This window comes from Mustelus asterias, chromosome 16 (assembly GCF_964213995.1).
Source record: "Mustelus asterias chromosome 16, sMusAst1.hap1.1, whole genome shotgun sequence".
Classification (NCBI taxonomy): Eukaryota; Metazoa; Chordata; class Chondrichthyes; order Carcharhiniformes; family Triakidae; genus Mustelus; species Mustelus asterias.
In genome coordinates, this window is record NC_135816.1 from 64,289,563 (window position 1) to 64,315,851 (window position 26,289).

General features: G+C 41.9%; 1 protein-coding gene across 3 annotated transcripts in view; it reads left to right on the forward strand.

Annotated features, from left to right (window-relative positions):
* The window catches only part of LOC144505217 (uncharacterized), a 54,093-nt gene extending 40,404 nt beyond the window's left edge, over window positions 1-13,689 (forward strand). For all 3 annotated transcript variants that reach the window (XM_078231203.1, XM_078231202.1, XM_078231204.1), the window contains 4 exons: window positions 2,615-2,752; window positions 5,929-6,060; window positions 7,117-8,035; window positions 12,013-13,689. In XM_078231203.1, coding sequence (XP_078087329.1) covers window positions 2,615-2,752; window positions 5,929-6,060; window positions 7,117-8,035; window positions 12,013-12,242 — 1,419 coding nt within the window. In that variant the 3' untranslated portion in view covers window positions 12,243-13,689. The remainder of the gene's footprint in view (window positions 1-2,614; window positions 2,753-5,928; window positions 6,061-7,116; window positions 8,036-12,012) is intronic.
* The last annotated feature ends 12,600 nt before the right edge of the window (window positions 13,690-26,289 follow it).

The following is a 26,289-nucleotide window of genomic DNA, read 5'->3' on the forward strand; positions in this document are numbered from 1 at the left end:
CTTCTCCTAAAATATGTTCCTTAAAATATATCTAACTGTCCTAATGTCTGTTCATGTGACTTCATATCAAATTTTCTCTTTTAATGATTGTGAGCTGTTTACTATGTTAAAGGTGGTATCTGAATTCACATCGTTATAATTTGAAACTTTGAAAACTGAGTGGTACATTTATTTGCCATGAACATAGAGCGATGGCAGGCAGATGGAGTTTAAGTACAATTCAGTTGTGATCAAATTGAATGGTGGATCAGACTTGAGGGGCTGAATGATATGCACTTCTTCCTATACACTGAGACTGTTGGGAGGAATATCATTTACATAGCAAGATGAATTATAAGAAATTACATTTTGAGGAAACGTATCTTAAGTCCTTGCCAATGGCTGGGCTTTGTTATATTGCTTTATAAAATGTGACGGTCATTGTGACCAAATTGTGTAGTGGAAGATGATTCTTCCTACAACAATTTTGAAGCTTGATTCCTTACATATGTTAAAATCCATTGTCACTAGTAAGCAGCTCAATTCCAATGCAGTGATGTAGAAACATTGTACGTCACATATATAAGGGAAGTGTGAGGGGGAATTTTTTCACACAAAGGGTGGTGAGTGTCTGGAACAAGCTGCCAGAGGTAGTAGTAGAGGTGGGTACAATTTTGTCTTTTAAAAAGCATTTAGATAGTTACATGGGTAAGATGGGTATAGAGGGATACGGGCCAAATGCCGGCAATTGGGACAAGCTTAGGGGTTAAAAAAAAAAGGGTGGCATGGACAAGTTGGGCCGAAGGGCCTGTTTCCATGCTGTAAACCTCTATGACTTTATAAAATGAGTTCTGTGATGCACTCTTTCTGCGACATTTGAAGTGATTAGATTTACCTCGGCAGCATCTTGTCATGGAGAGAGAGAGAGAGGTTTACAGCGTCGAAACAGGCCCTTCGGCCCAACTTGTCCATGCCGTCCTTTTTTTTAAACCCCTAAAAACAAATCCCAATTGCCCGCATGATTAAGACAACGCTAACATGGAATGCAAGATCTATTTTTAAAATCCTGAACTGTGTTAAGATGAATACTGCATACAGCGCACCATAGGCCAACCATGGTTCAGGTGGCACTCAACTACATCGGACGGTATAGCTGTTAACTTGCTTAAATTTAAAATTGACACTCTAAGAAAATGATGTATTTTTAAGAGAAAAAATTGCAAACATGGGTTAGCATTCTGAATATAGGCAGCAGAAATTGTCTTTCAGTCATTTTTACCAAGCTTTGGGCTTGACTCCCTGACAATGTCCTACATTTCTACTCTACACCAGCAGCTAGCCCAGAAACTATCCTTCACAGTGAAGGCTTGCATTCCTTCCCTCCCTCAGTAGAGAGATTACCATCCTGTACCTACCACCCATTGCGACATCTGAAGGTATTCCTGGAATACCTGCATCATTGCCTCCATCAGTAGGGGTATGACTTCCACCCAATAATGGGGATATTACTGCCTCTCTCAGTGGGGGTAATACTGTCCCTCAGTGAGGATATTACTGTCCCCTTCAGTGGGGGTAATACTGTCCCTCAGTTTTCAAGTTTGGAGACTAGCCAAAACCTAAGTCCAAAAATCCTCACACTATTTGGAATTGACTGATTGAACTCTATTGTGACATCCTTAAAAGACCTCATTATTCTGACAAAATTGTTTTCTGGGCTGTCTGGCAATATTTCTCTGAATGATTAGGAAGATTCAATCGTCTCACCTTTTATCCAAATGGCTTCTGTGGTATCAGGCAGTCTCTTTGCAGGCTGCCTTGGTTTAAAAAAAAGACATTTGGAGTGAGTAATATATTTACCGCTATTTATGAATGTGAAATTCAAATGTTATTGCTCTTGGAATATTTTTCCCGGAATGTCAAAGATCATCACGAAGCTGTATCTGATTATACCTAATGTGCTTGCTGATCTAGGTTTGCATGCCTTAGGAATGCATTAAGGAAAATCCTGTTACCTTTCCTCCTGCCTGATAGTCCCTCTTCCCTGCTTTTCTGGAACTTCTCTGTTTTCCTTAGTACGCTACATAAATTGGAATACAGTGGCAATTGTCTCTGACAGCAAATATGATGCAACAGTCAGATAAGACACAAAAATACCAACATCCAACTTCCCAGTATACATTTATCTACTATTGCACACAAATGTAATTTGTTTCCTTATGCTAATTATTGAAAACAATACTTTCCAAGTTCCACCAACTTGTACATCTCAGAACCTGTGAATCAGTAGGGCAGGGGATAGGTGTAGAATGCTTGGTTAATCACTGAGATATTGCATGCAGCAACCTCCCCCCCCCCCCCCACCCCCACACACACGCACACAAACACACACACACACACCCCTGCCTAGGAATGATTCAAACATTATTTCCATAAATCAGTATTTTTGTAAAAATGACATCCAAAAGCTGTCAATAAATCTAACCTACAAAAACATAATGCACCCATGTAGTGCTGTGGTATATGATATGAGCAGTATGTTAGTCTTCGTGACACTGTGTGGAGTGAGTGTTGGATGAATTTATCAGAGCATTACATTGTGGCAGGTGTATCCTTACTATGTTTTCTTTGTTCCTAGAATAAGAAGGAAGAACCTGGACAAGTAGTTCACATCGCTGACCTGGTACCAGAGAAATGTACAAAAAATGATTTAATCCACCTTGCTGAGCTCTTTGGCAAGATTAATAACACCTTTCTAATCAAAGCAAAGGGTGAGGTAAGCACAAACATTGACCAAACTTGGATCAATTTGAATCACATCTGTGGAAGGAAGTAATTTTTTTCATATCAAAGTTGTGAGCACATTTGCCTTTGAGAAGGGGTGGTGAAACGTCTTCCTAAACTAGTGCAGTTCATGTGGTGTAGGTACACCCAAAATGCTGTTTGGAGACCCAATGACATTGAAGGAATTGCAATAGAGTTCCAGGTCAGGATGGTGTGTGTGACTTTGTGGGAACTTGCAGCTGGCGGTGATCTCATGCATCTCCTGTCCTTGTCCTTCTGGGTGGTAGAGGCTACAGGTTTGGAAGATGCTGTCAAAGGAAGCTTGGCAAATTGCTGCAGTGCATTTTGTAGCTGACTGTAGCCACTGTGCACTGTTGGTGGAGGGTACAAATGTTTTAGATGGTGGATCGGGTGGGTGCCAAATTTAGCAAACTGCCTTGTCCTAGATGTTGTTGAGTTTCATAATTGTACTTGTCCAGGAAAGTGGAGAGGATTCCATCACAATACTGACTTGTGCATCATAGAACAGAGTTTGGGGCTTAAGAGATGAGTTATTCATTGCAGAATTCTCAACCTCTGAGCAACTTTTGTAGCCATAGTGTTTATATGGCTGGTCAAGTTAAGTTTTTCATAGGGTCATAGAGTTTTACAGCACGTGAAAAGAGCCCTTTGGCCCATCTTGTCTATGCTGGCCATCAAGCACCGGGTCAGTTCTGGGCAATAGCAGCCCCCCACCCATGGTGAGGGATTAAGAAATGATGATGCTATTGAATGTCAAGGCCAGTGGAAGGGTGGACTTTATGTTGGAGGGAAGGTTGTTGATGAAACAGCTGAAAATTGGACCTGGGATACAGTACTGAAGAACACCTACAGTAATGTTGGGACTCCAGCAATCTCACCCAAGTTCTGCTAACCAGTTTTCCCCCTGATTCCCATTGACTTTAATTTTGCTAGGGCTTTTTGATGTCCACTTGGTCAAATGCTGCCTTAATGCCAAGGGCAATCAGTCTCACCTCACCTCTGGAGCTTGGCTCTTTTATCCATGTTTGGATCAAAGCTTTGATGATATCTGGAGATGAGTATCTCTGGTGAAACCCAAACTGCGCATCAGTTAACAGGTCATTGCTGAGTAAGTGCTGCTTTATAGTGCTGTCAGTGACACATTCCATCATTCTGCTGATGATTGAGAATAGACTGATGTGGCACTAATTGGCTGGGCAGATTAGTCCTTCTTGTGGCCAGGATATACGTGCTATTTTCCACATTATTGGGTAGAAACCATTGTAGCTGAGCTGAAACTGCTGGCTCCATAGCTACCACATAGCTGAGGATAAGCCCATGAATATAAGAAATAGAATTGCAGAAATTATAACCCATTGGAAAGTGGGATAGCACAGTGAGCTGGTAGTTCACCATCCAATGTCTGGCTAACTAGTGAACCCATGTCACTGTATTGGCTTACTGGCTGGATCATGTACCCTTGTATAACTTCATTGACTTGGGAAAGTTTAAGACCATGGCTTAGGCTATAAAATGCAAAAGTTTTATTACTAATTAATTAACTGCAGCAAAGACCACAATAAATTTACTGTAATATGCAGAACATAACTTCAACTTCTTTAACTTTAAGGCCAAACATAGAAGCCCTGCATTAGTAGTCAGAGTAGATCTGAACCTCGCTGGTCAGAAATGGGGGTGTTCACTAATGATTACAGTATTCAGTAATATTCCCAACTCCCCTGATACTGAAGCAGTCCATGCCTTCCGTATGTCTGCCTGTGTCTTTCTTCCCCCTTTTACACTGTTTGAAAATAAGGGGAAGTCTACCTGAGATACTTGTTTGAAACGTAGTCAAGAAAAAAGGATGTTAAATATGTATCTCATATAGTTGCATCAGGCTAACAAACTGATGCTAATGATAAAAGCAAAATACTGCAGATGCTGGAATCTGAAACAAAAACAAAAAATGTTGGAAAATCACAGCAGGTCTTACAGCATCTGTGAGGAGAGAATAGAGCCAGCGTTTCTCCTCCATCACACCCAACACCTCACCCCCCGCCCACGGCAACTTCCCATGCAATCGTAGAAGGCAACACTGGTCCCTTTACCTCCTCCCTGCTCATGGGGTGAAGGTGTAGGAGAGAGTTCATGCTCTGAAGTTGGTCAGTCCCGGAGAGATTGTTCCCTGCGGAATGCTGGCAGGTGGAGTGAGGGAAAGGTGTGTTGAGTAGCGGCATCATGCTGGAGTTGGCGGAAGTGGCAGAGGATGATCCCTTGAATGCGGAGTCTGGTGGGGTGAGGCGACCCTGTCCTGGTTTTGGATGGAGGGGAGGAGTGAGAGCAGTGGCCCGGGAGATGGGTTAGAAGCAGTTGAGAGCCCTCTGTGTTTTGTTTCAGTGTTGACAAGATTAGAATTCAAGTTCTGTCATTCTTTCTTTTGCATTGTAAAAGGCACGCCCTTCCTTAGTTTAATTTCTCCATTGTTTTATCAGAGTCTTGGATTATTTGCAGAGTCTTGGATTGGTGACTTTTTAATTTGGCAGTCTATTCAGTTTACCTTCCCTGAAGTGCCAGATGTTACTGTTGAACAATGTGCTATTTGCTACATTGGCCTTCAATAACCGTGAGCTGTGTGTGCTGTGCTGGTTTTCATCTGAGCATGATGTAGTCGCGTGCTATCTGTTGATTACACCATGAGTCTGGAAGGACCATCCAAAATGCAAAATCGCTTTGGTTTACCAGTCAGATTATTGAATTTAGCAGTGCCCCAACCCTGCAACTTTCTTTTATTTATTTTTTAGCCGTCATCCTCAGAAGCCTGTTCTTACACTGGAGAGTAATATGAAATTAATAAGCCAGTTAAAATCTTGAAGTGGCTGTTAATCTGTGGCTCGTCTAGCTGGGTACCGTAAATGCTGACAACTAATTTCAGAACTGGCCTAAACTTAATTTTGTTTTCTCAGAAACCCTCTTGGATTTTCAAGCTTGAGCCAAACTGCCTCCACAAAGACTGTCTATTCTCTTCAACATCATATAAACCTTGGTTGAGCTATAAACCCACATTATTATTCTGTGTAGTGGCAACGGTTTATGTTGTTAGAATTAAGCTTCTGTATTGTTCTCAATACTTGGCTGTGCTTCTATGCTTATATTTAATGTGTTTTTAAGGGATTTGTGGAGATGTCCAAAAGTGCAGAAGCTCAAGCGATGGTGAAGTTTTACCAAGCAAAACCACCAGTTATTCAAGGCAATATCATCACAGTGGAAATGTGCCAGAAATATAAGAAGTTGAATGTGAAGGTATTTTACAAATATTTATATATACGTATGGAACAATCAACTCACTGTTGCCTGTACCCTAAATTATATGAAATTTGCTTCTCCTTTGTGCCCGATGTTAATAACTGGGATAAAGTGCTTTATCTGCTGAAAACATAAAGCAATGTACTTTGCCTGTTATGAGAAGAAAAAGATTTTCTCGATAGATTTTTTAAAAGGGTGCAAAAAATGAGGAATTCTGTGAACCAATCTGCTGCACTAACCTGGAAGGTGAACAGCAGGCAGCAGGAAGTAGATGTGAAATGTCAAAATAATACTTGGTTCATGAAGATTATCAGGCCAGATTTTAACATTCTATGCATTTTGAGAACAGGGAGTGCACTTTGCTTACCCTGCACTTGTGTGTTTTGGGTAGCATCGATTCCTTTGCTGGAGGTAGGCTAAGGTCTTCTAAATATGCAAACGTCATAAAATAGGACCTTAATGTGATTTTTAAAAGCACAGTTGTGCGCTCACCATTCACAGTCAATTTTGCTGGATAAGCCTGGCACAAAGCAAAAATAAGGAGGATCAGGAAGGCCAATTGTTTTGGTTTCCTTGTGAACAAGAGTGTTGTTCTGTATAGCACAAGGAAACCTTGGAATTTCCCTGCAGTGGTTCCCTCCCTGTCCCGCCTTTTACCCTTTCCCAAAACACTTGCCTTTTAAAATTGTGACTATTATGTTTGGATCAATTCCTGATATTTCTATCAGTTAAATGGTAGGAGATAGTTGTTGTTTGTCATTTTATTGCTACTAGCAGCCAGTGGAGAAAGCATAATTGTAGATAGAGTTAAGATCCTGTTTGGAAAAGAAAACAAACCAAGAAAAACAAGTAGACCAAAATTGAGCTTTATTTTCTACAACCCTGCAGAATGCTTTTGTCAAACTGAAAGCCAAAAAGGAGGGTACTCTTAAACAGGCAATAGCTGAAGCTGTCACTCATTCGGTGTCCATAGGCACCACATGTTAATTTAAATGAAAAGGCAATGCTGGAGATTGAATGGTTGGTAATGTTTGTATTGATTTGTCATTACAGTTTCCTGACTGGGATCCAACTGCTGGTGGTATGCCTCCTTTTGCAAAGCCAATGTTCAGAAAATTTGGCGTTCAGCAAAATACTTCTGCACCTGAAGAAGACATATTTGCACCATCATGTACCCCAAATTTAGCTGAACTAAGGGCTAAATATTCACCACAGCTGCTGAGGTGGACCAAAGTGCCACTTGAGGACCAGGTACCATTGAAAAATAAATTGTGGGTTCCTCCAACCCATGAAGGGAAAGAACTTGAGTGCTTCAAATTGTTACCATATGCTTTCAAAGTTCCAATGCTAGAAACCCATGAACAGCATATGCAAAGTCTGACTGGAACTCCTGACATGTATGAGTTGGATACACCAAAAATTGATGATGCATTTATTCAACTGCTGATTGGTAAGAAAGTTATACGCTCACGTGAGGATCTGGATAAAAAGTTGGGTGAACCAGAGAAGGTGTTATGTAAGGCACAGTCAAAAGTAGCAGAAATTGTAGGTCCACTTATAGTTGCCATACAGAAATATGAATTGGATGAGTTGTCTGGAGAATTAGATTCCCTTACTACAGAAAAATTGAAAGAGAGGCTGCAGTCTACAGTAATTTCATGTCATCAATCTATTGTGTGCGCTGGACAGACTCATCGCTGGTTGACCAGTCTTCGAGCAGAAAATGTGTTGCAGTTATTCAAGTTCAAAATGCCTGTAAAACCACAAGATCATCCAAATTTGACATCATCCGACCTCCTGGGTGCAGAAGCTGTAGAAGAGATAAAAAAGAAGGGTGAAATTTTGAAGCATATGAACCCCTTACCAGCAGTGACTAAAAAGCCGATTGTCATTGTCAACAAGAAGAAAAAACCTTTCATAAAACTGAAGAAACAGCAACCATTCCGCAACACAAATATATTCAGAGGCTGTGGTAAGTTTCTCTCTTGTTTGTTGGCGAGTGAGGGGGTGAGGCAATTAAATAAATAAATTTAAAACGGTTCAGTCAGGTTGTGTAATGCTTGTTAAAGAACACGGAAGATGTTTTCACTTCAGGGGAAAGGATTCTAAATTTTATTATTGAATTTAAGTGAAAATTAGTCTGACATTGGCAATTTAGTGGAAAATTGCACTTTTTTAAACAGTTGAATGAAAGAATTGCAAGCTTTAGTACAAATTAATCTTCTGTGTCTAGATATATAGTTAAGATCAATTCTCTCAGCTACAATAAATATATAACCATTGCAACTGAAAAGTTGAATTGATGTACATTTTAGAAATGAATGAAAATCAGATTTGTTGATCTATTCATAGGAAATAGCAGGGGGAGTGTATATTAGATACAGATATAAATCTGCTCTGACTGGGGCACAACTGGAGGGGAAGAATAAGGAAATTTATTGCTAAAGTGGTGACGCTTATGACAGAAGGGAACAAAAAGGGTTACACTTGGGAAGAACAAGAAGAAAAACAGCAAGAACAGTGGGTTGGCTCAGGAATTGATAACCGGAGCAGCATCATGACAAGAGCTGCAGGAGAAACGGGGATTCACTGATGCTTTAAACTCAACTCCATGGGCTGAATTTTATGCCCCACTCCCACAGGGTGTGTTCTGTGCGGGGTGGACATGAAATATGAGGGGTATCCTGCCACCACCTTCCCTGAGCTGTCCCAACAATACGGTAGGTGGGAGTGTGCTGAAATTGGTAGGCCACCCACCATTTTGAAATAAATAATTAATGGGTAATTGAACTTATTAGCAACCCAACCGACCAGAATTCTATGCTGCCCATGCCCTAATGTGTTTGGTGCGGGAAGGCCAACACAGCTGGTTCAAAGGAAGGAAGAGATGGACATCCTTTGGGAAGTTCCCTAAGTGCATTTGGTGCAACTTCCCCCCCCCGCCCCCAGCCACCCCACAAGATGTTATCCCACCCCTTTTTTACCTCCCAGCCTGCCATCCAAAACCTGCTGCCCCATCCCATTCCATAGCCTGCCCAATCCCTTCTTGCCCTCAAAGCAAAGAACTTACCTTGCTCCAGGGTCCATCAAAGTTCTGCAGTCCCATAGTCCCAGCAGTTCCCAGTACTAATCTCTGGTGCTGCTGGAACTGATTGACCAACAGCTATCAAGGGCAGTCCTTTCTCCCACTGAGGAGCAGAAATTCCACTCTCAGCCTGTTTAGCCTACTGGCAATCTGATATGGCAGTGGGACAGATTTTTTAATTGGTACATCGGCAGTATGGCCCTCTGTGAAATCCATTCCTATCTCCCTCCCTGGCAACTGTTTAAGGTTGAACCAGATTGTTAACAACCATATATTAAACCACATATGTTTCCGACCACATATCTACACTATCACTAATACCTCCTATTTCCACCTTTCAACATTTCCTGACTCTGTCCCTACCTCAGCTCATCCATTGCTGTAGTCTTCATCCGTACCTTAGTTACCTCGAAACTTGACTATTCTAATGCTCCCCTGGTGAGCCTTTCATCTTTTCACTCATCCTCAACTTGAGTTCATCCAAAGCTCTGCTATCCATAAACTGAATTTTCAGCAAGTCCCTTTCACACACCATCTTGTGCTTGTGGTTCAGCAATGCACATCTACTCCTCACCACACACCCCTCCTTTGTGTTTTGAGGCGGCCTGCCATTGGCCGGTGGCAGAATCTTCCAGTCCCATTGCTTCCAATGGGTTTTACCATTGTTTGCAGCTTCTCCCGCCATGGAACCTACTGGGGAGGGAAGGGGCATCGCTAAGAGGGACCAGATGATTCCGCTGATGGGAGCAGCCAGAAAATTTTGGCCAATGTCTTTATTTTAAAATCCTCCACCCTTTTTTTACAAAATCCTCCCTGGCTGTGGTCCTCCCCATTTTTGCAATCTTGTCCAGCCCTGCATCCCTCTAAGATACCTACTGTTGCGGGCTTTGATGTTCAGCCTTTTAATTGATCACAACTTGATACCCTTCCAAGTAACCAGATTAAATAATGGAGTTCTCCTAAGCAGCTGTTTTTAATTCAAACTCTAGCGAAAACACTGGAAAATCGCAGGTCAGAGCCTGTAACTATCCAGAGTCCAGAATTCAGGAATACACAAACAGTTATAGTTTCAGATTCAATTACAAGTAGTTAGCATATACCAATCAAGGAATAGGAGTTATCTCTATCCATTCATTGGGCGGCACGGTAGCACAGTGGTTAGCACTGCTGCTTCACAGCTCCAGGGTCCCGGGTTCGATTCCCGGCTCGGGTCACTGTCTGTGTGGAGTTTGCACATTCTCCTCGTGTCTGCGTGGGTTTCCTCCGGGTGCTCCGGTTTCCTCCCACAGTCCAAAGATGTGCGGGTTAGGTTGATTGGCCAGGTTAAAAATTGTCCCTGAGATGCGTAGTTAGAGGGATTAGTGGGTAAATATATGGGGATAGGGCCTGGGTGGGATTGTGGTCGGTGCAGACTCGATGGGCCGAATGGCCTCCTTCTGCACTGTAGGGTTTCTATTCTATTCTATTCATAGTTATTGATTATTAAAACCAATCACAATCATTACATGCCTGCTTAATTATAATATCCAATCAGCGTGAAGACTTAATCATGTTAGGTGACCTAATTCATCATCTTACAAGTTATCATTGATGTCCCAGTTTGTCTATGTATTTGTATATTACTCCTCCTCCCATGTCCAGATGTTTGATTTAATGAACTCTCTCAGACTAAAGGTCTTGACGTTTATCTGTGAAGACTTTTATAAAGACCTCTGGTTTTTTCATAGCAGTCTATATGATTTTTAAACTTGTCATTAGTAACCCTTTCACCTATGCTCCTCCAATTCAGGCCACCTGTGCATTTCCGATTTTGAATGTTCAACCATTTGATGACCAAGCCTTCAGCTGCCATGGCCTTAAAGCTCTGGATCCCCCTCCCTGATCTTCTCCATCTCTCTACTACTCTTTTCTTCTTTAAGATGCTTCTTAAAACCTACTTCATTGACCTGCTTTTGACCATCTGCTCTAATATCCCCTTATGTAGTTTGGTGTCATATTCAGTTTGATAGGATTCCTGAGAAATCCTTGGGATACTTAACTATCATAAAGCTACTATATAAGTGCAAGTTGTGATTTGTGTACTTTATGGTTATGATTAATTAAATTAGAGCAGTAATTAGTCTTCCAGGAGCTGTGGTTGTGGATTGAATGAGGAAACACAGCTGCCTATGTGACAAGTGAAAGGAGGAGTTTAGATGTATTGTTGTGGAAAATGAAGGATTATGGTTGTAATGGCAACAAGAATGAACAGACAACATGAACTAAATGTCTCTAGGCTGCAAGACACAACACAGGAGAGCTGTGTGGATCTTAGTGGATAACTCATTGAAGCGAGCAGTCTAATGTGCCAATGAAAGCTGATTGGATCTTTGGACATATAGCCAGAGGGATAGAGTACAAACTGCAGACGGTGATGATGCAAGTCGTGTATGATACTGAACCTGGAGATTATAAGGTCAAATCCCACAACAAATTCTCATTGAATTCTGTAAATTTGGGCATTTGGCAAACAAAAACAGAAAATGCTGGAGAATCTCAGCGGGGCCTGACAGCATCTGTGGAGAGAGAATAGAGCCAATGTTTTGTGTCAGGCACTCGAAATGTTTGCTCTATTCTCTCTCCACAGATGCTATCAGACCTGCTGGGATTATCTGGCATTTTCTGTTTTATTTTCTAGTGGTACTTAACATTTACAACATATTCCCAAGAATTCAGGTGAATTTCTGTTGGGAATTACATGGATTTAAACCTATAACGATCTACTTTGTGACAGCTCGATATACCATAGTGTCATATCACAAGTTTTACCAAAAATATGTCTCTTGCTAATATCTTTGTTAATATCCCTTATTGTTTTATTACAGGAACGCCATTTAGAGGACATCCTAGAGGACACCCTAGAGGACACCCTAGAGGACATCCTAGAGGACACCCTAGAGGACACCCTAGAGGACACCCTCGGGGTCACCCTCGGGGACACCCTCGGGGTCACCCTCGGGGACATCCTAGGGGACACCCTAGGGGATATCCTAGAGGGCACCCGAGAGGGCACTCAAGAGGGTACCCTATCTTTAAGAATATATTCATGCCTTGACAGTAGTGTGAACAGGATGATGCCCACTGGATCGCAACAGAAGGAATCTCTTCCATTTTGTGAATCTCCATATTTTAGAACAGTTTTGTCTGTTGAATATCAAGTTCAAGTTAGATTTTTTTTTAAAACATAAAATTACAACTAGCAAAAGTCAATTTTTTCTTGCATTTATTGCTGCAAAACGAGGAATTTAAAATGTATGATCTTCCCATGCTACACACTTCTCTATCCAAAGTGGTGAGTTGACGATTTGTTCTGAACAAGTACCATTTTGTTACAAGCAGTTAGTCAATTTACTGTCCAGCATCTGCTAATGATCAGAACATGATCAGAATCTTTTAGGTCAGCTCAATCTAATTTTAGCCACGCTCCCTGTCCTCTTGGCAACTCCATCCAATGCAAGGATGAGATTGTTCAGCTTGGTTTATATTTCTATCCTTGTATTATACCCCCAGTCAATGATGTTTAATATAATAGAATTCCATTACCATTGTAAAGTGATGTGATCAAAATAAATGTTGAGTGTTACTAATTTGTAATAATATGTCATTAATAAATCTGTAAAAATTGTAATATGTTAATGCTGGAAAATTTAGTTTTATTGTTCAACTCGCTTATAGATTGCAAAAGTGTTCATAGAATAATTCGTATTTTCTCACAGCTGTCCAGTGCCTCGGGAAATGGCACTTCTACTATGACGGCTTTCATTAAAAAGAGCACTTTTTGTGATGCAAGGATGAGTCGGTGAGGACAAAAAGATCTGAATTTTTTCTGTGACAAGGAATGAGTACACACAGCAGAAAGCAGCAAAGTCACTGCAGTGTGAGGGGTTGGAAAATTGTAGCACTTTTCATGATGTGTAGTGAAATGCAAATGTTTCTCGGTGACTTCAAATGGAATCGTTAGACTTCAAGTGGGTGGAACATTGGTTTTCCCTTTGTTTAGCTTCTATTGTTGTCAAGACTGTGGACCAACTGCATTTGTATAAAATCACCAAAGTGACCTCAGCATTTCAGTACTCAGTGCACTCTGTGTATGTAATGCAGGATGAAGACCACACGGACAAGAGACGTCATCTTGCCAGACTAAGTACATGCAAAGCGAAGCAAAGGACGATGAGGAAGGGGAGATAGAGGTTGGAAAAACATTTCAAAGGGTGCAATTCCATAATCAAAAAATCAGCATTCTGGAAAAAGGTGGAAGTGTCTCATTGCTGGAAGTCCTGAACCACTGTTTGAGGCTCCATTCTAAGCTGTCACTTTGACTTTGGTTGGCTATCCCCAAAACAGAAAGTTTCTTTTGCTATTGATCTGAGTTTTGATTGTTACATATTTAGTATTTAATCCTTCACTTACTGAGCTGTTGGATTTACAGAGACGGAACCCTTGAAGGTTGTTTGAAACATGAAGTTTACCAACTGTTTTAATTAAAAAATTACTTGTGCTTTATTTCATTTTAAAATACCATCCTGACTTAATTGGCAAAGCTGATCCCTTTTGGCTCTTTGGCCGTCAGTGGTTTCCCAATCTGTATTTTAAAACTTATGTGAAGTATCACTGATTATTTGTGATAACTGACTCCTCTGACACCTATTTCTGGTGACTTTCATCAAGACAGTTTCTCAAATGTGAAGCCCTTTCCTGACTTAGCAGATGGCTTTTCTTGAGTGATGCATTCAGAAGACTTGGCACAAAGATGCATTTGTAGAACTATACAGCGTGTTGGCTCAAATAGCAGGGGAAGAGGTATCAAGTGGGGCTCTAGGTCCTCAATACATGCTTCTTTAGTAACAATGATGTACCATTTTCACCCCAGACTAATTGTGTAATGGCCTGCGTCTTGTGATGTCCTGCACTACCCACCAGACCAAAACAAATAAGTGGTGCTTTGGGTCATTTTTATTTACTGGAATTAATAATGTCACTGTCTGTCACAGCTGCCATGTCTCCAGGCTAGGTTTTCATTCAGGTCAGTGTTTCCATTCAATGTGGCTGCAGCATAGCATTTTGATCCTAGTACTGTTCGTACAAAGTTTTTTCATCACTGCATGGTTGATAGTGTAATCATTTCTAAGAGTGCTACAATATACAAAGATTGCACAACACATTTGGTTGATCAATGTCTGACAGAGATGGGGTACTGTCTATGATGGTATCTTTATTTAAACTGTGGTACTTATAGCAGATCGGAGCAAAGAACCCCATGAGAGTACTGGAATACAGGTGTGTGGAACAGACTACCTGACAAATAATGCTCTTTGAGGACATAACCAGTAAGGTGGATAGTGGGGAGCTCATGGATGTGGTATACCTAGACTTCCAGAAGGCTTTAGCTACATCTTCGGGAAAAACATTCAATATTCCCAACAAACTTGTGTGTGAAGGGTGATACCGAAGGTATAATTTAAAATATTAGTTTTTTTTGATGCATTTGAAAGAAAATTACTCGTGCTGAAAGAGATATGCAGTCAAAGTTTTTCATCTTGCACTCATCGTGACAGATTCACAAGAATACTAAATCTCAAAATGGAATAATTTATGCTGCCTGAAAAAAAGCTGCTCATTGGTTGGCAAGTTGACTCTGGTATAGACATTGCAATGGAGAATACACCAGTGAAAAGTTAACTGTCAAGCTTTTATTTAAATTCAAACCAGACAGCTTGACTCTGATTGGTCATGGTATTGCCTTAGGGAATGAACAAGGAATGGCTGTCCCCCAAACATTTGTTTAGTTAAAAAGACACAACGCATGGATATGTTTTTTCTGTTTGTAAATGACAGGATGCTGTGTATGTGAATATGTATAACTTTTAGCACAGTATGTGAACCACACTGAGGGTCTGACTGATGATCTTAAATTGGTTGAGAGTGTAGAAAATACTACTCATGTTGCTACTGCATAGTGGCAGCATGGAACAGCAAGTTTCACCTGTTCAAATGTTTGAGACATTTTACTCTTTGAGGGTAACCTGAGGTATACTGGGGACTTTTCAGATCCATAAGTGGCAGCCTTAGGCGCATTCATGTGTTTGTGCAATATATTGTGAGCAGTGATCTGATCAAAGTAACCATTATCCCACAGGTTAGCTTTGACGTGCACTATTTTGACATCAGGCTTGCACAATGCGAAAATGATTTGGGCCAATTACGAAATTGCCAATAAGGCTGACCTTATGATTCATGGAACTGTAGGAATCCCTCGGGAATTAACCAGTGAAAGTGGGCTTGTGATAAACCGTCATGGACAACTCATTGTCAGATTTCTCAGTTAGCATATCAGGGAAAGGATGCTAACTCGACTGCTCACCTTCAAAAGGGAATTTGAGCTCTGGATAGAATCATTAGGTGTGTAAGGAAATTCTTACATGCAGCTGCAGATTCAAATGTGGCAAACATCTACTTTCAGAAACATGCAAGGGATAGGAGGTTTGGTGTCATTCCATCAAAGATCTGTTTTTTGCGAAAATCAACAAAAGCGTTGGCAAGAGCTGGGCCTAGAGGGGATTCCAATGCAAAACCAGCAATTTGGCAGTATGTGTCATTAAAACTGAACTCGGTTATGATGAAAACCGGCTTATGATGAAAGTAAGGAGGTGTGGGATAGAGGGAAAGTTGGCCGATTGGATAGGTAACTGGCTGTCTGACCGAAGACAGAGGGTGTGGTGGATGGAAAATTTTCGGACTGGAGGCAGGTTGCTAGCGGAGTGCCACAGGGATCGGTGCTTGGTCCTCTGCTCTTTGTGATTTTTATTAATGCCTTAGAGGAGGGGGCTGAAGGGTGGATCAGTAAATTTGCTGATGACACCAAGATTGGTGGAGTAGTGGATGAGGTGGAGGGCTGTTGTAGGCTACAAAGAGATATAGATAGAATGCAAAGCTGGGCTGAAAAAATAGCAAATGGAGTTTAACCCTGATAAATATGAGGTGATTCATTTTGGTAGGACTAATTTAAATGTGGATTACAGGGTCAAAGGTAGGGTTCTGAAGACTGTGGAGGAACAGAGAGATCTTGGGGTCCATATCCACAGATCTCTAAAGGTTGCCACTCAAGTGGATAGAGCTGTGAAGAAGGCCTATAGTGTGTTGGCTTTTATTAACAGGGGGTTGGAGTTTAAGCGCCGTGGGGTTATGCTGCAACTGTACAGGACCTTGGTGAGACCACATTTGGAATATTGTGTGCAGTTCTGGTCACCTCACTATAAGAAGGATGTGGAAGCGCTGGAAAGAGTGCAGAGGAGATTTACCAGGATGCTGCCTGGTTTGGAGGGTAGATCTTATGAGGAAAGGTTGAGGGAGCTAGGGCTGTTCTCTCTGGAGCGGAGGAGGCTGAGGGGAGACTTAATAGAGGTTTATAAAATGATGAAGGGGATAGATAGAGTGAACGTTCAAAGACTATTTCCTCGGGTGGATGGAGCTATTACAAGGGGGCATAACTATAGGGTTCATGGTGGGAGATATAGGAAGGATATCAGAGGTAGGTTCTTTACGCAGAGAGTGGTTGGGGTGTGGAATGGACTGCCTGCAGTGATAGTGGAGTCAGACACTTTAGGAACATTTAAGCGGTTATTGGATAGGCACATGGAGCACACCAGGATGATAGGGAATGGGATAGCTTGATCTTGGTTTCAGATAAAGCTCGGCACAACATCATGGGCCGAAGGGCCTGTTCTGTGCTGTACTGTTCTATGTTCCTCTGTGTGAATTGTTAAGTTCATAAGTTCAGTTAACGCAGATTCAGACAATGGCAACATATTTAGATCACCATGATATAGTGCTGCTGTGCATATAATGCATGGTACATAGGTGAATAGGCTAGCAATGTTGAATGAAAACATGGACATGGCATTGCTATCGATATGAAAATCCTGCATAGTCTTCACAGAGGTGAAGGAATCCTTCACTGTGTATGTGAAAAACTTACTCAGAACTGGTTGTAGCAGCTTGCTCAACCATTTGGCGAAATCATGTTGTGCAGAACGAGCCATTAAATAATAGGGCTTTTTGTGTCTTGGGCAGCCCATACAAACATGCGTGCAGTGAACTGAGGATGAATTCTATCCTATACATTACCAGGCAGCTTGTTATTTTAATACAAGTCCAACAAGTGCTCATGTAACTTGCTTTTCAGCAGGGCTGCTTTTAAGTATTGTTTTTCAGCAAAATTCAAGTTCTGCACCAAGTGACTATTTAAAATTACACTAACTTGCTATCTATTTTTGCATTATGTGTAAGAAATTAGAGGTACTTGAGATAACAGGCTAACAACCTTGAGCCAAGCAATATATAGACTAATACAGAATAGGAAGTCAATTACCAATTTTGCATGGGGTGGCTCTTTGAAAAAGCTATTCAATTAGTACTTTTCTTGTAGCATTGCAGATTTTCTTATTTTATAAGTGTGTAAGAAACAGAGTATAGAGGGCCTTAAAAGAAATGGCTTGTGAAATAATTGATTCATTTTTCTGAAATTCCCCAGATTTGGGAAGGTCCCATTAAATTGGAAGATAGCAAATGTTTTTATTCATTATTCAAAAAGGGAGACAGAAAGTGGGTAACTACAGGCCTGTTAGCTTCACAGCTGTTGTAGGGAAAATATTAGAAGCAGTTTCTAAAGAAGTTTTAGCAAAGTACTTCTGAAATCACAACGTTTTGGCTTCAACTACTTTCTGTGGGAGTGAGTTCCACACATTCACCGCCCTCTGGGTGAAGAGGTTTCTCCTCACCTCAGTTCTAAAAGGTTTACCCCTTATCCTCAAACTATGACCCCTAGTTCTGGACTCCCACCATCTGAGAGAGATAGAATCAATCAAGCTAGGAAAGTGTTTATTTGGAGTAAGGGCAATTGTGAGGCCATTAGGCAGGAAGTTAGAGGCATAAATTGGAAGGAGGTTTTCTCAGGGAAATGTACAGAAGAAATGTGCAAATTTTCAAGGAAAATTTGTGTGGAGCTCTACACAGCAACGTTCCAATGAGACGGGAGTTATGGTAGATCACAGGAACCATGGTGCACGAAAGCTGCAACGAATTTAGTCAAGAAGAAAACCCTACAAAAGGTTCAGGGAGCTAGGTAATGTTAGAAATCTAGAAGAGTATACGACTAGTAGGAAGGAACTTAAGAGGGAAATTAGAAGAGCAAGAAGGGGTCATGAGAAGGCCTTGGCAGACAGGATAAAGGAAAACCCCAAGGCATTCTACAAGTATGTTAAGAGCAAGAGGATAAGATGTGAAGGAGTAGGACCTATCAAATGTGACGGTGGGAAAGACTATAGAACCGGTAGAAATGGCAGAGGTACTCAATGGATACTTTGCTTCAGTATTCACATGGAAAAGGATCTTTGTAGTTGCAGTGCAGACTTGCAGTGGACTGAGAAGATTGAGCATGTGGACATTAGGAAAGAGGATGTGTTGGAGCTTTTGAAAAGCATCAAGTTAGATAAATCGCCGGGACCAGATGGGATGTACTCCAGGTTACTGTGGGAGGCGAGGGAAGAGATTGCTGAGCCTCTGGCGATGATCTTTGTGTCATCAATGGAGATGGGAGAGGTTCTGGGGGATTGGAGGATTGGGGATGTGGTTCCGTTATTCAAGAAAGGGAGAAGAGATAGCCCGGGAAATTATAGACCGGTGAGTCTAACCTCAGTGGTTGGTAAGTTGATGGAGAAGATCCTGAGAGGCAGGATTTATGAACATCTGGAGAGGAATAGTATGATCAGAAATAGCCAGCACGGCTTTGTCCAAGGCAGATCATGCCTTACGAGCCTAATTGAATTTTTTGAAGATGTAACTAGACACATAGACGAGGGAAGAGCGGTAGATGTAGTTTATATGGATTTCAGCAAGGCGTTTGATAAGGTGCCTCATGCAAGGTTCATTGAGAAAGTGAAGGGGCATGGGATACAAGGGGATATTGCTTTGTGGATTCAGAACTGGCTTGCCCACAGAAGGCAAAGAGTGGTTGTAGATGGGTCTTTTTCAGCATGGAGGTCGGTCACCAGTGGAGTGCCCCAGGGATCTGTTCTGGGACCCTTGCTCTTTGTGATTTTTATAAAATGACCTGGATGAGGAAGTGGAAGGATGGGTTGGCAAGTTTGCTGATGACACAAAGGTTGGTGGGGTTGTGGATAATATAGAGGGATGTCAGCAGTTGCAATGAGACATAGATAAGATGCAAGACTGGGCGGAGAAGTGGCAGATGGACTTCAACCCAGATAAGTGTGTGGTGGTTCATTTTGGCAGGTCGAATAGGATGAAAGAATATAATATGGGTAAGACGCTTGGTAGTGTGGAAGATCAGAAGGATCTTGGGGTCCGGGTTCATAGGACGCTCAAAGCAGCGTCGCAGGTGGAGGCTGTGGTTAAGAAGGCGTATGGAATACTGGCCTTCATCAATAGAGGAATTGAGTTTAGAAATCGGGAGATAATGCCGCAGCTGTATAGGACCCTGGTCAGACCCCACCTGGAGTACTGTGCCCAGTTCTGGTCGCCTCATTACAGAAAGGATGTGGAAGCCATAGAAAGGGTGCAAAGGAGATTTACAAGGATGTTGCCTGGATTAGGTGGCATGCCTTACGAGGATAGGTTGAGAGAGCTAGGTCTTTTCTCCTTGGAGAGGCGAAGGATGAGGGGTGATCTGATAGAGGTGTATAAGATGTTGAGGGGTATTGATAAAATGGATTCTCAGAGGCTTTTTCCCAGGGCTGTAATGGTTGCCACAAGAAGTCACAGGTTTAGGGTGCTGGGGAGTAGGTACAGAGGAGATGTTGGGGGTAAGTTTTTCACTCAGAGGGTGGTGGGTGCGTGGAATCAGCTGCCAGTAGTGGTGGTGGAGGCAGATTCGATAGGGTCTTTTAAGAGACTTTTGGATAAGTTCATGGAAGTTAGTAAGATAGAGGGTTATAGGTAAGCCTAGTAGGTAGGGACATGTTCGACACAACTTGTGGGCCGAAGGGCCTGTTTGTGCTGTAGCTTTTCTATGTTCTATGTTTAACCAACTTATCGGAGTTCTTTGAGGAAGTAACATACAATGGATAAAGGGAGCCAGTGGAAGTACTATCCTTAGATTTCCAGAAGGTATTTGATTAAGTGCCACATCAAAGTTTATTGCACAAAATGAAAGCTCACGGTATAAAGGGATAACATAGTGACATGGATAGAAGATTGGCTGGCTAACAGGAATCAGAGAGTAGGCATAAAAGAGTCTTTTTCAGGTTGGCAAGATATAACGAATGATGTGCCATCGGAATCAGTACTGGAATCTCAATTGTTTACAATTTGGATGAAGGGATAGATGGGATGGTTGCCAAATTTACTTATGCCATAAAGATAGGTAGCAAAGTAAGTTATGACGAAGGCATAGGAGGCTTCACAAAGAAATAGATAAATTAAGTGACTGGGCAAAGGCCTGGCAAATGGAGTATATGGAAAAATGTGAAATTGTCCAATTTGGCAGGAAGAATAAAATAGAAGCATATTATCTAAATGGTGAAAGATTGCAAAACTTTAAGATGCAAAGGGATCTCAGTGTCTTAGTACATGAATTGCAAAAGGCTGGAATGCAGATATAGCAAGAAATTAGGAAAGCTAATAGAATGTTATTTATTGCGAGGGGAATTGAGTACACAAGTAGGGAGGTTGTGCTTCATTAATACAGGACACAATTGAGATCATATTTGGAGCATAGTATTAGTCATCTTATATGAAGAAGGATATAAATGTGTTGGAATAGGCAGGTTGTCTTCTGAGGAAAGGTTAGACAGGCTAAGCTTGTATTTGCTGTAGTTTAGAAGAGTAAGAGGTGACTTGATTGAAACATAAGAACTTGAGGGGTCCTGACAGCGTGGATGTGAAGAGTATATTTCTTCTTGTTGGAGAATCTAGAACTAGAGATTATTTTTTTAAATCTAAGGAGTCCCCCACTTAAAATGGAGCTGAGGCATTTTTTTCTGAGGGTCAAAAGCCTTTGGAATTCTCTTCCTGAAAAGGCATTGGAAGCAGAGTCTTTGAATATTTTTAAGGCAACGATGGATAGATTCTTGGTAAGCAAGGGGGTGATTGGTGGTAGGTGGGCTGCTGATTTGAGGTTACTAATAGAGATAAGGCAGGAAAGGACTTTAGTGACTGTTAGGTCAGCCATGATCTTATTAAATGGCAGAGCAGGCTTGAGGGGATGAATGGCCTACTCCTGTTTTTATTTCTTATGGGTTTTTTTCTAAACATCAGGCATGGTCTTACTAAATTACGGAGCAAGCTCAAGGGGCCAAATGGACTATTACTGCTCCATGTTCGAGGGTTCATATATGGCCCTTTGATCCTATCCTGGAACTCCCTCCCTAACAGCATTGTGGATATACCTAAGCAACATGGAGTACAGTGGTTCAAGAAGGCAGCTCACCTTGCCTCTTTAATTTAGGGATGGACTCTATGAACATCACTGATCTTCTGTCCGTTTCTCATGTCCCCTGACTGATCAGAAATTTATCTATTCTAGCCTCAAATCATGGAGCATCCACAACCCTCTGAGGTAGAGGATTCCAAAGATTCGTAAACCTCTGGGTGGAGAAATGTCTCCTCACCTCAGTCCTAAATAATCAATCTGTTAACCTGACGATATGCCCTCTTTTTCTAGATTCCCCAGCCAAGGTATACAACCTCTATATCTACTTTGTCAGGTCCCTTACAAATGTAGTAAGCTTCAATGTTATCATTTCTTTTTCTTCTAAACATCAGCTTTACTCAGCCTCTCATCTTAAGACAACTGTCTCATCCCAGGAACCAATCTGGTGAACCCTAGCTGTATCACCCCCATGCCATAGAGAGCACTTTATTCATAAGTTACATTATTGATTTTGATTTGGCGGGAAGTAACTGAATACCAGAATATGGAGATGATACCAAACTGGGACATATAACTAACATTGAGAAAATGCAACATGTTTTTAGTTATTCGTTCCCAGGCTGTGTCGCTGGCTTGGCCAGCATTTATTGTTCATCTCTAATTCCCTTTGAGAAGGTATAGATGGTACTGTAGATGGTATATGCTGCTGACATTGTGTGTCTTGGTGGAAGGAGTGAATATTTAAGGCAGTAATGTGGTGCCAGTCATGTGAGCTGCTTGGTCCTGGATGGTATTTAGATTATTGAATATTGTTGGAGCTGCACTCATCTGAACAGGTGGGGAGGATTCCACTGTGCCTTGTAGATCATAGACAGGTTTTGGGGAGTCAGGAAGTGAGTTACAGAATTCCTAGTTTCTGCATTGCTCTTGTACCTACAGTATTTATATGGCTAGTCATTTTCAGATTCTGGTCAATAGTAACCCCAGAATATTGATAATGGGGAATTTAGCTACGGTTATGCCGTTCAAAATCAGGGGGACATGGTTAGAAAAATGTAAGAAAACTTTCAGATGGAGCAATTAAGTGGCAAATGAACTTTAACATAGGTAAAAGTAAGGTGATTGGCTTTGGTAGGAAAAATAGAAATATCATCTACACCTTCTGTTGTGACATATATTTTGTCTTGTGTTTCCAGGTGGTAAGTTAGCAGACTATCGAGATTGTAACATTTAAGAAACAGGATGTTCCATTACTTGTTACATTCGTAACAAGGGCAGAACCCTCTTGGGAATGTTTTGCCGGTTCAGCAGATTAGTTCAAAGTTCAGTGAGCCATCAGTTTAGTCAGTCAGCCAGCAAAGTGCCCCAGGGTGAAGTGACAGGCACCAGGGAGCAACAAGTCCCAAATAAGTTAAAAGAAAGGATTGGAGAAACTGGCTCCAATTTAGAGAGAAGGCTGCGGAGAGCAGAGTTTAGGTGAAGGAGCCCAGTAGATCTATGAAATCAGCCAAAGCTTGGTGACGCTGTGCTGTGGACCATTGGGGCAAAGTACCCCTTTGGAGCAGTGGTATTCTGCTTGGCGCAGCTGAAGAGCTTAAATTATACTTGCAAGCTATTGCACTCGCAAATCTAGGGAAATTGGATTCGGAAGGTGAGATTGGAACCCTGCAACATTGGCCACCATTGAAGCCACCCAGGTTGGAGCGGCTTTTGGAGTAGATACTGTTATAAAGTGGAGGTTGATTCCCCCCCCCCTCCGAGAACTAACACCAAAAGTCCCAAAGAGGATTACCTCGCCTCATAATCTGTAAAAAGTGTGTGTGAAGTGGTGTGACCTGCTTCAGCAACTTCTAATGGTTAAATACAGAATAAATCCCTGACACTCTCTAAAATCAACTCGTAACTATTTATTTATCTAACAGTGAATAAATTCACTAAACTATTAATAAACCAAATAAAACAAGATTCTAATGGTTATGCTGTTCCAATAAATGCAATTCCCACTCATTAACAAAAAAAATTAGTTACTCTCTAAATTGTGCCAAAGAAGTAAATCTGTGTGTTCCCCAACCGGAAACCATGGATGAACAGGGATATCCGCTGTTTGCTAAAGTCCAGGTCTGAGACGTTCAAGTCAGGCGACACTGACCTAAACAAGAAAGCCAGATACGATCTAAAGAGATCCATCAAAGATGCCAAAAGACAGTACCGGACCAAGCTAGAGTCCCAGGCTAGCCACACCAACCCCCGCCGGCTATGGCAAGGTCTGCAAGGCATAACAGGCTACAAGATGAAGGCATGTAAAATCGCCGGCTCCAACGCACCCCTCCCTGATGAGCCCAATGCATTCTATACCCATTTTGAGCAAGACGTCAGGGAGAGCATGCCCTCCACCCTGGAAGCCCTGAATGAACCTGTATCTGAGGTCACCATTGCAGATGTTAGAGCAGCTTTCTCGAAGGTCAACCCACGGAAAGCGACTGGTCCGGATGGGGATACGTGGACGAGCACTCAGATCCTGTGTGGATCAGCTGGTGGGAGTATTCACAGACATCTTCAACCTCTCTTTACAATAATCTGAAGTCCCTATCTGCTTCAAGAAGACGACCATCATCCCGGTACCTAAGAAAAACCAAGTAGCGTGCCTTAATGACAATTGGCCGGTGGCTCTGACATCCATCATTATGAAGTGTCTCGAAAGGCTAGTCAGGACACGAATCAATTCCAGCCTCCCGGACTACCTGGATCCACTACAGTTTGCCTACCGCCGCAACAGGTCCACAGCCATCTCCCTGGCCCAGCACTCAACCCTGGAACACATAGATGACAAGGACACCTATGTCAGACTCCTATTTATTGACTACAGCTCAGTCATCAATACTTTTATTCCCACGAAACTCATCTCCAAACTCCATGGCCTGGGCTTTGGCACCTCCCTCTGCGACTGGATCCTGAACTTCCTAACTCACAGACCACAATTAGTAAGGATAGGCAACAACACCTCCTCACGATCATCCTCAACACTGGTGCTCCACAAGGCTGTGTTCTCAGCCCCCTACTACACTCCTGAAACACCTATGACTGTGTTGTCAAATTCCCCTCCAATCTGATTTTCAAGTTTGCTGACGACACCACTGTAGTGGCTCGAATTTCAAACAATGATGAGACAGAGTACAGGAATGAGATAGAGAATCTGGTGAACTGGTGGGGCAACAATAATCTCTCCCACAATGTCAACAAAATGAAGGAAATTGTCATCGACTTCAGGAAGCCTAAAGGAGAACATGCCCCTGTCTACATCAATGGGGATGAAGTAGAAAGGGTTGAGAGCTTCAAGTTATTAGGTGTCCAGATCGCCAACAACCTGTCCTGGTCCCCCCATGCCAACAGTATAGTTAGGAAAGCCCACTGACGCCTCTACTTTCTCAGAAGACTAAGGAAATTTGGCATGTCAGCTACGACTCTCACCAACTTTTACAGATGCATCAAAGAAAGCATTCTTTCTGGTTGTATCACAGCTTGGTCTGGCTCCTGCTCTGCCCAAGACCGCAAGGAATTACAAAAGGTCGTGAATGTAGCCCAATCCATCACACAAACCAGCCTCCCATCCATTGACTCTGTCTACACTTCCCACTGCTTTGGCAAAGCAGCCAGCAGAATTAAGGACCCCACACACCCTGGTCATTCTCTCTTCCACCTTCTTCCATCGGGAAAAAGATACAAAATCCGAGGTCACGTACCAACCGACTCAAGAACAGCTTCTTCCCTGCTGCTATCAGACTTTTGAATGGACTTACCTTGCATTAAGTTGATCTTTCTTTACACCCTAGCTATGACTGTAACACTACATTCTGCACTCTCTCATTTCCTTCTCTCTGAATGGTATGCTTTGTCTGTATAGTGCGCAAGAAACAATACTTTTCACTGTATGTTAATACATGTGACAATAATAAATCAAATTAAATCAAATCAAAGAATTTGCAACCAGGTTTTGTCTCTTCCAGAATCTTCTGGGCCTTCTCTGTTAATTCTTCTTTCTTCTTTGGTACCTTTGCTATCTAGACGGGGCCTTGAGTTCAGAGCTGTGAGCTGTGGTAAGTGGCAGTTGCTCTCTCTTTTTGACTCACTGCCCCCTTCTTTTATACCTGTGATGACATATCAATATTTCCCACAATACGATTGGTCTTAGGTTGTCAAAAACATCAGATTTAAATTTAATAGGTTCTTGGTATCTAAGTGCCTAATTCAAATTGATTGGCTGAATTCATTGGTTGTGGAATTGTTTAGTCCTGTACTTCACTTGCTGCTTATGCTGTTTCGCATGTAAGTAGTCCTGTATTATAGCTTCACCAGGTTGGCACCTCATTTTTAAGTATGCCTGGTTTTTCTCCTGGCATGCCCTCTAGCATACTTCATTGATGTGGAGATGCCGGCGTTGGACTGGGGTAAACACAGCAAGAAGTCTAACAACACCAGATTTAAGTCCAACAGGTTTATTTGGTAGCAAATGCCACTAGCTTTCGGAGCGCTGCCCCTTCCTCAGGTGGAGTGGAGAAATGCATTGAATCAGGGTTGATCCTCTGGCTTGGTGGTAATGGTAGATAGGGGATATGTCGAGCCATGAGATTACATATTGTGGTTGAGCACATGTATTTCCCTGTATTAAGTGGCATTAAGTGGTAGTGGCATCTTTCAGGTCCTTCCACATGCTTGT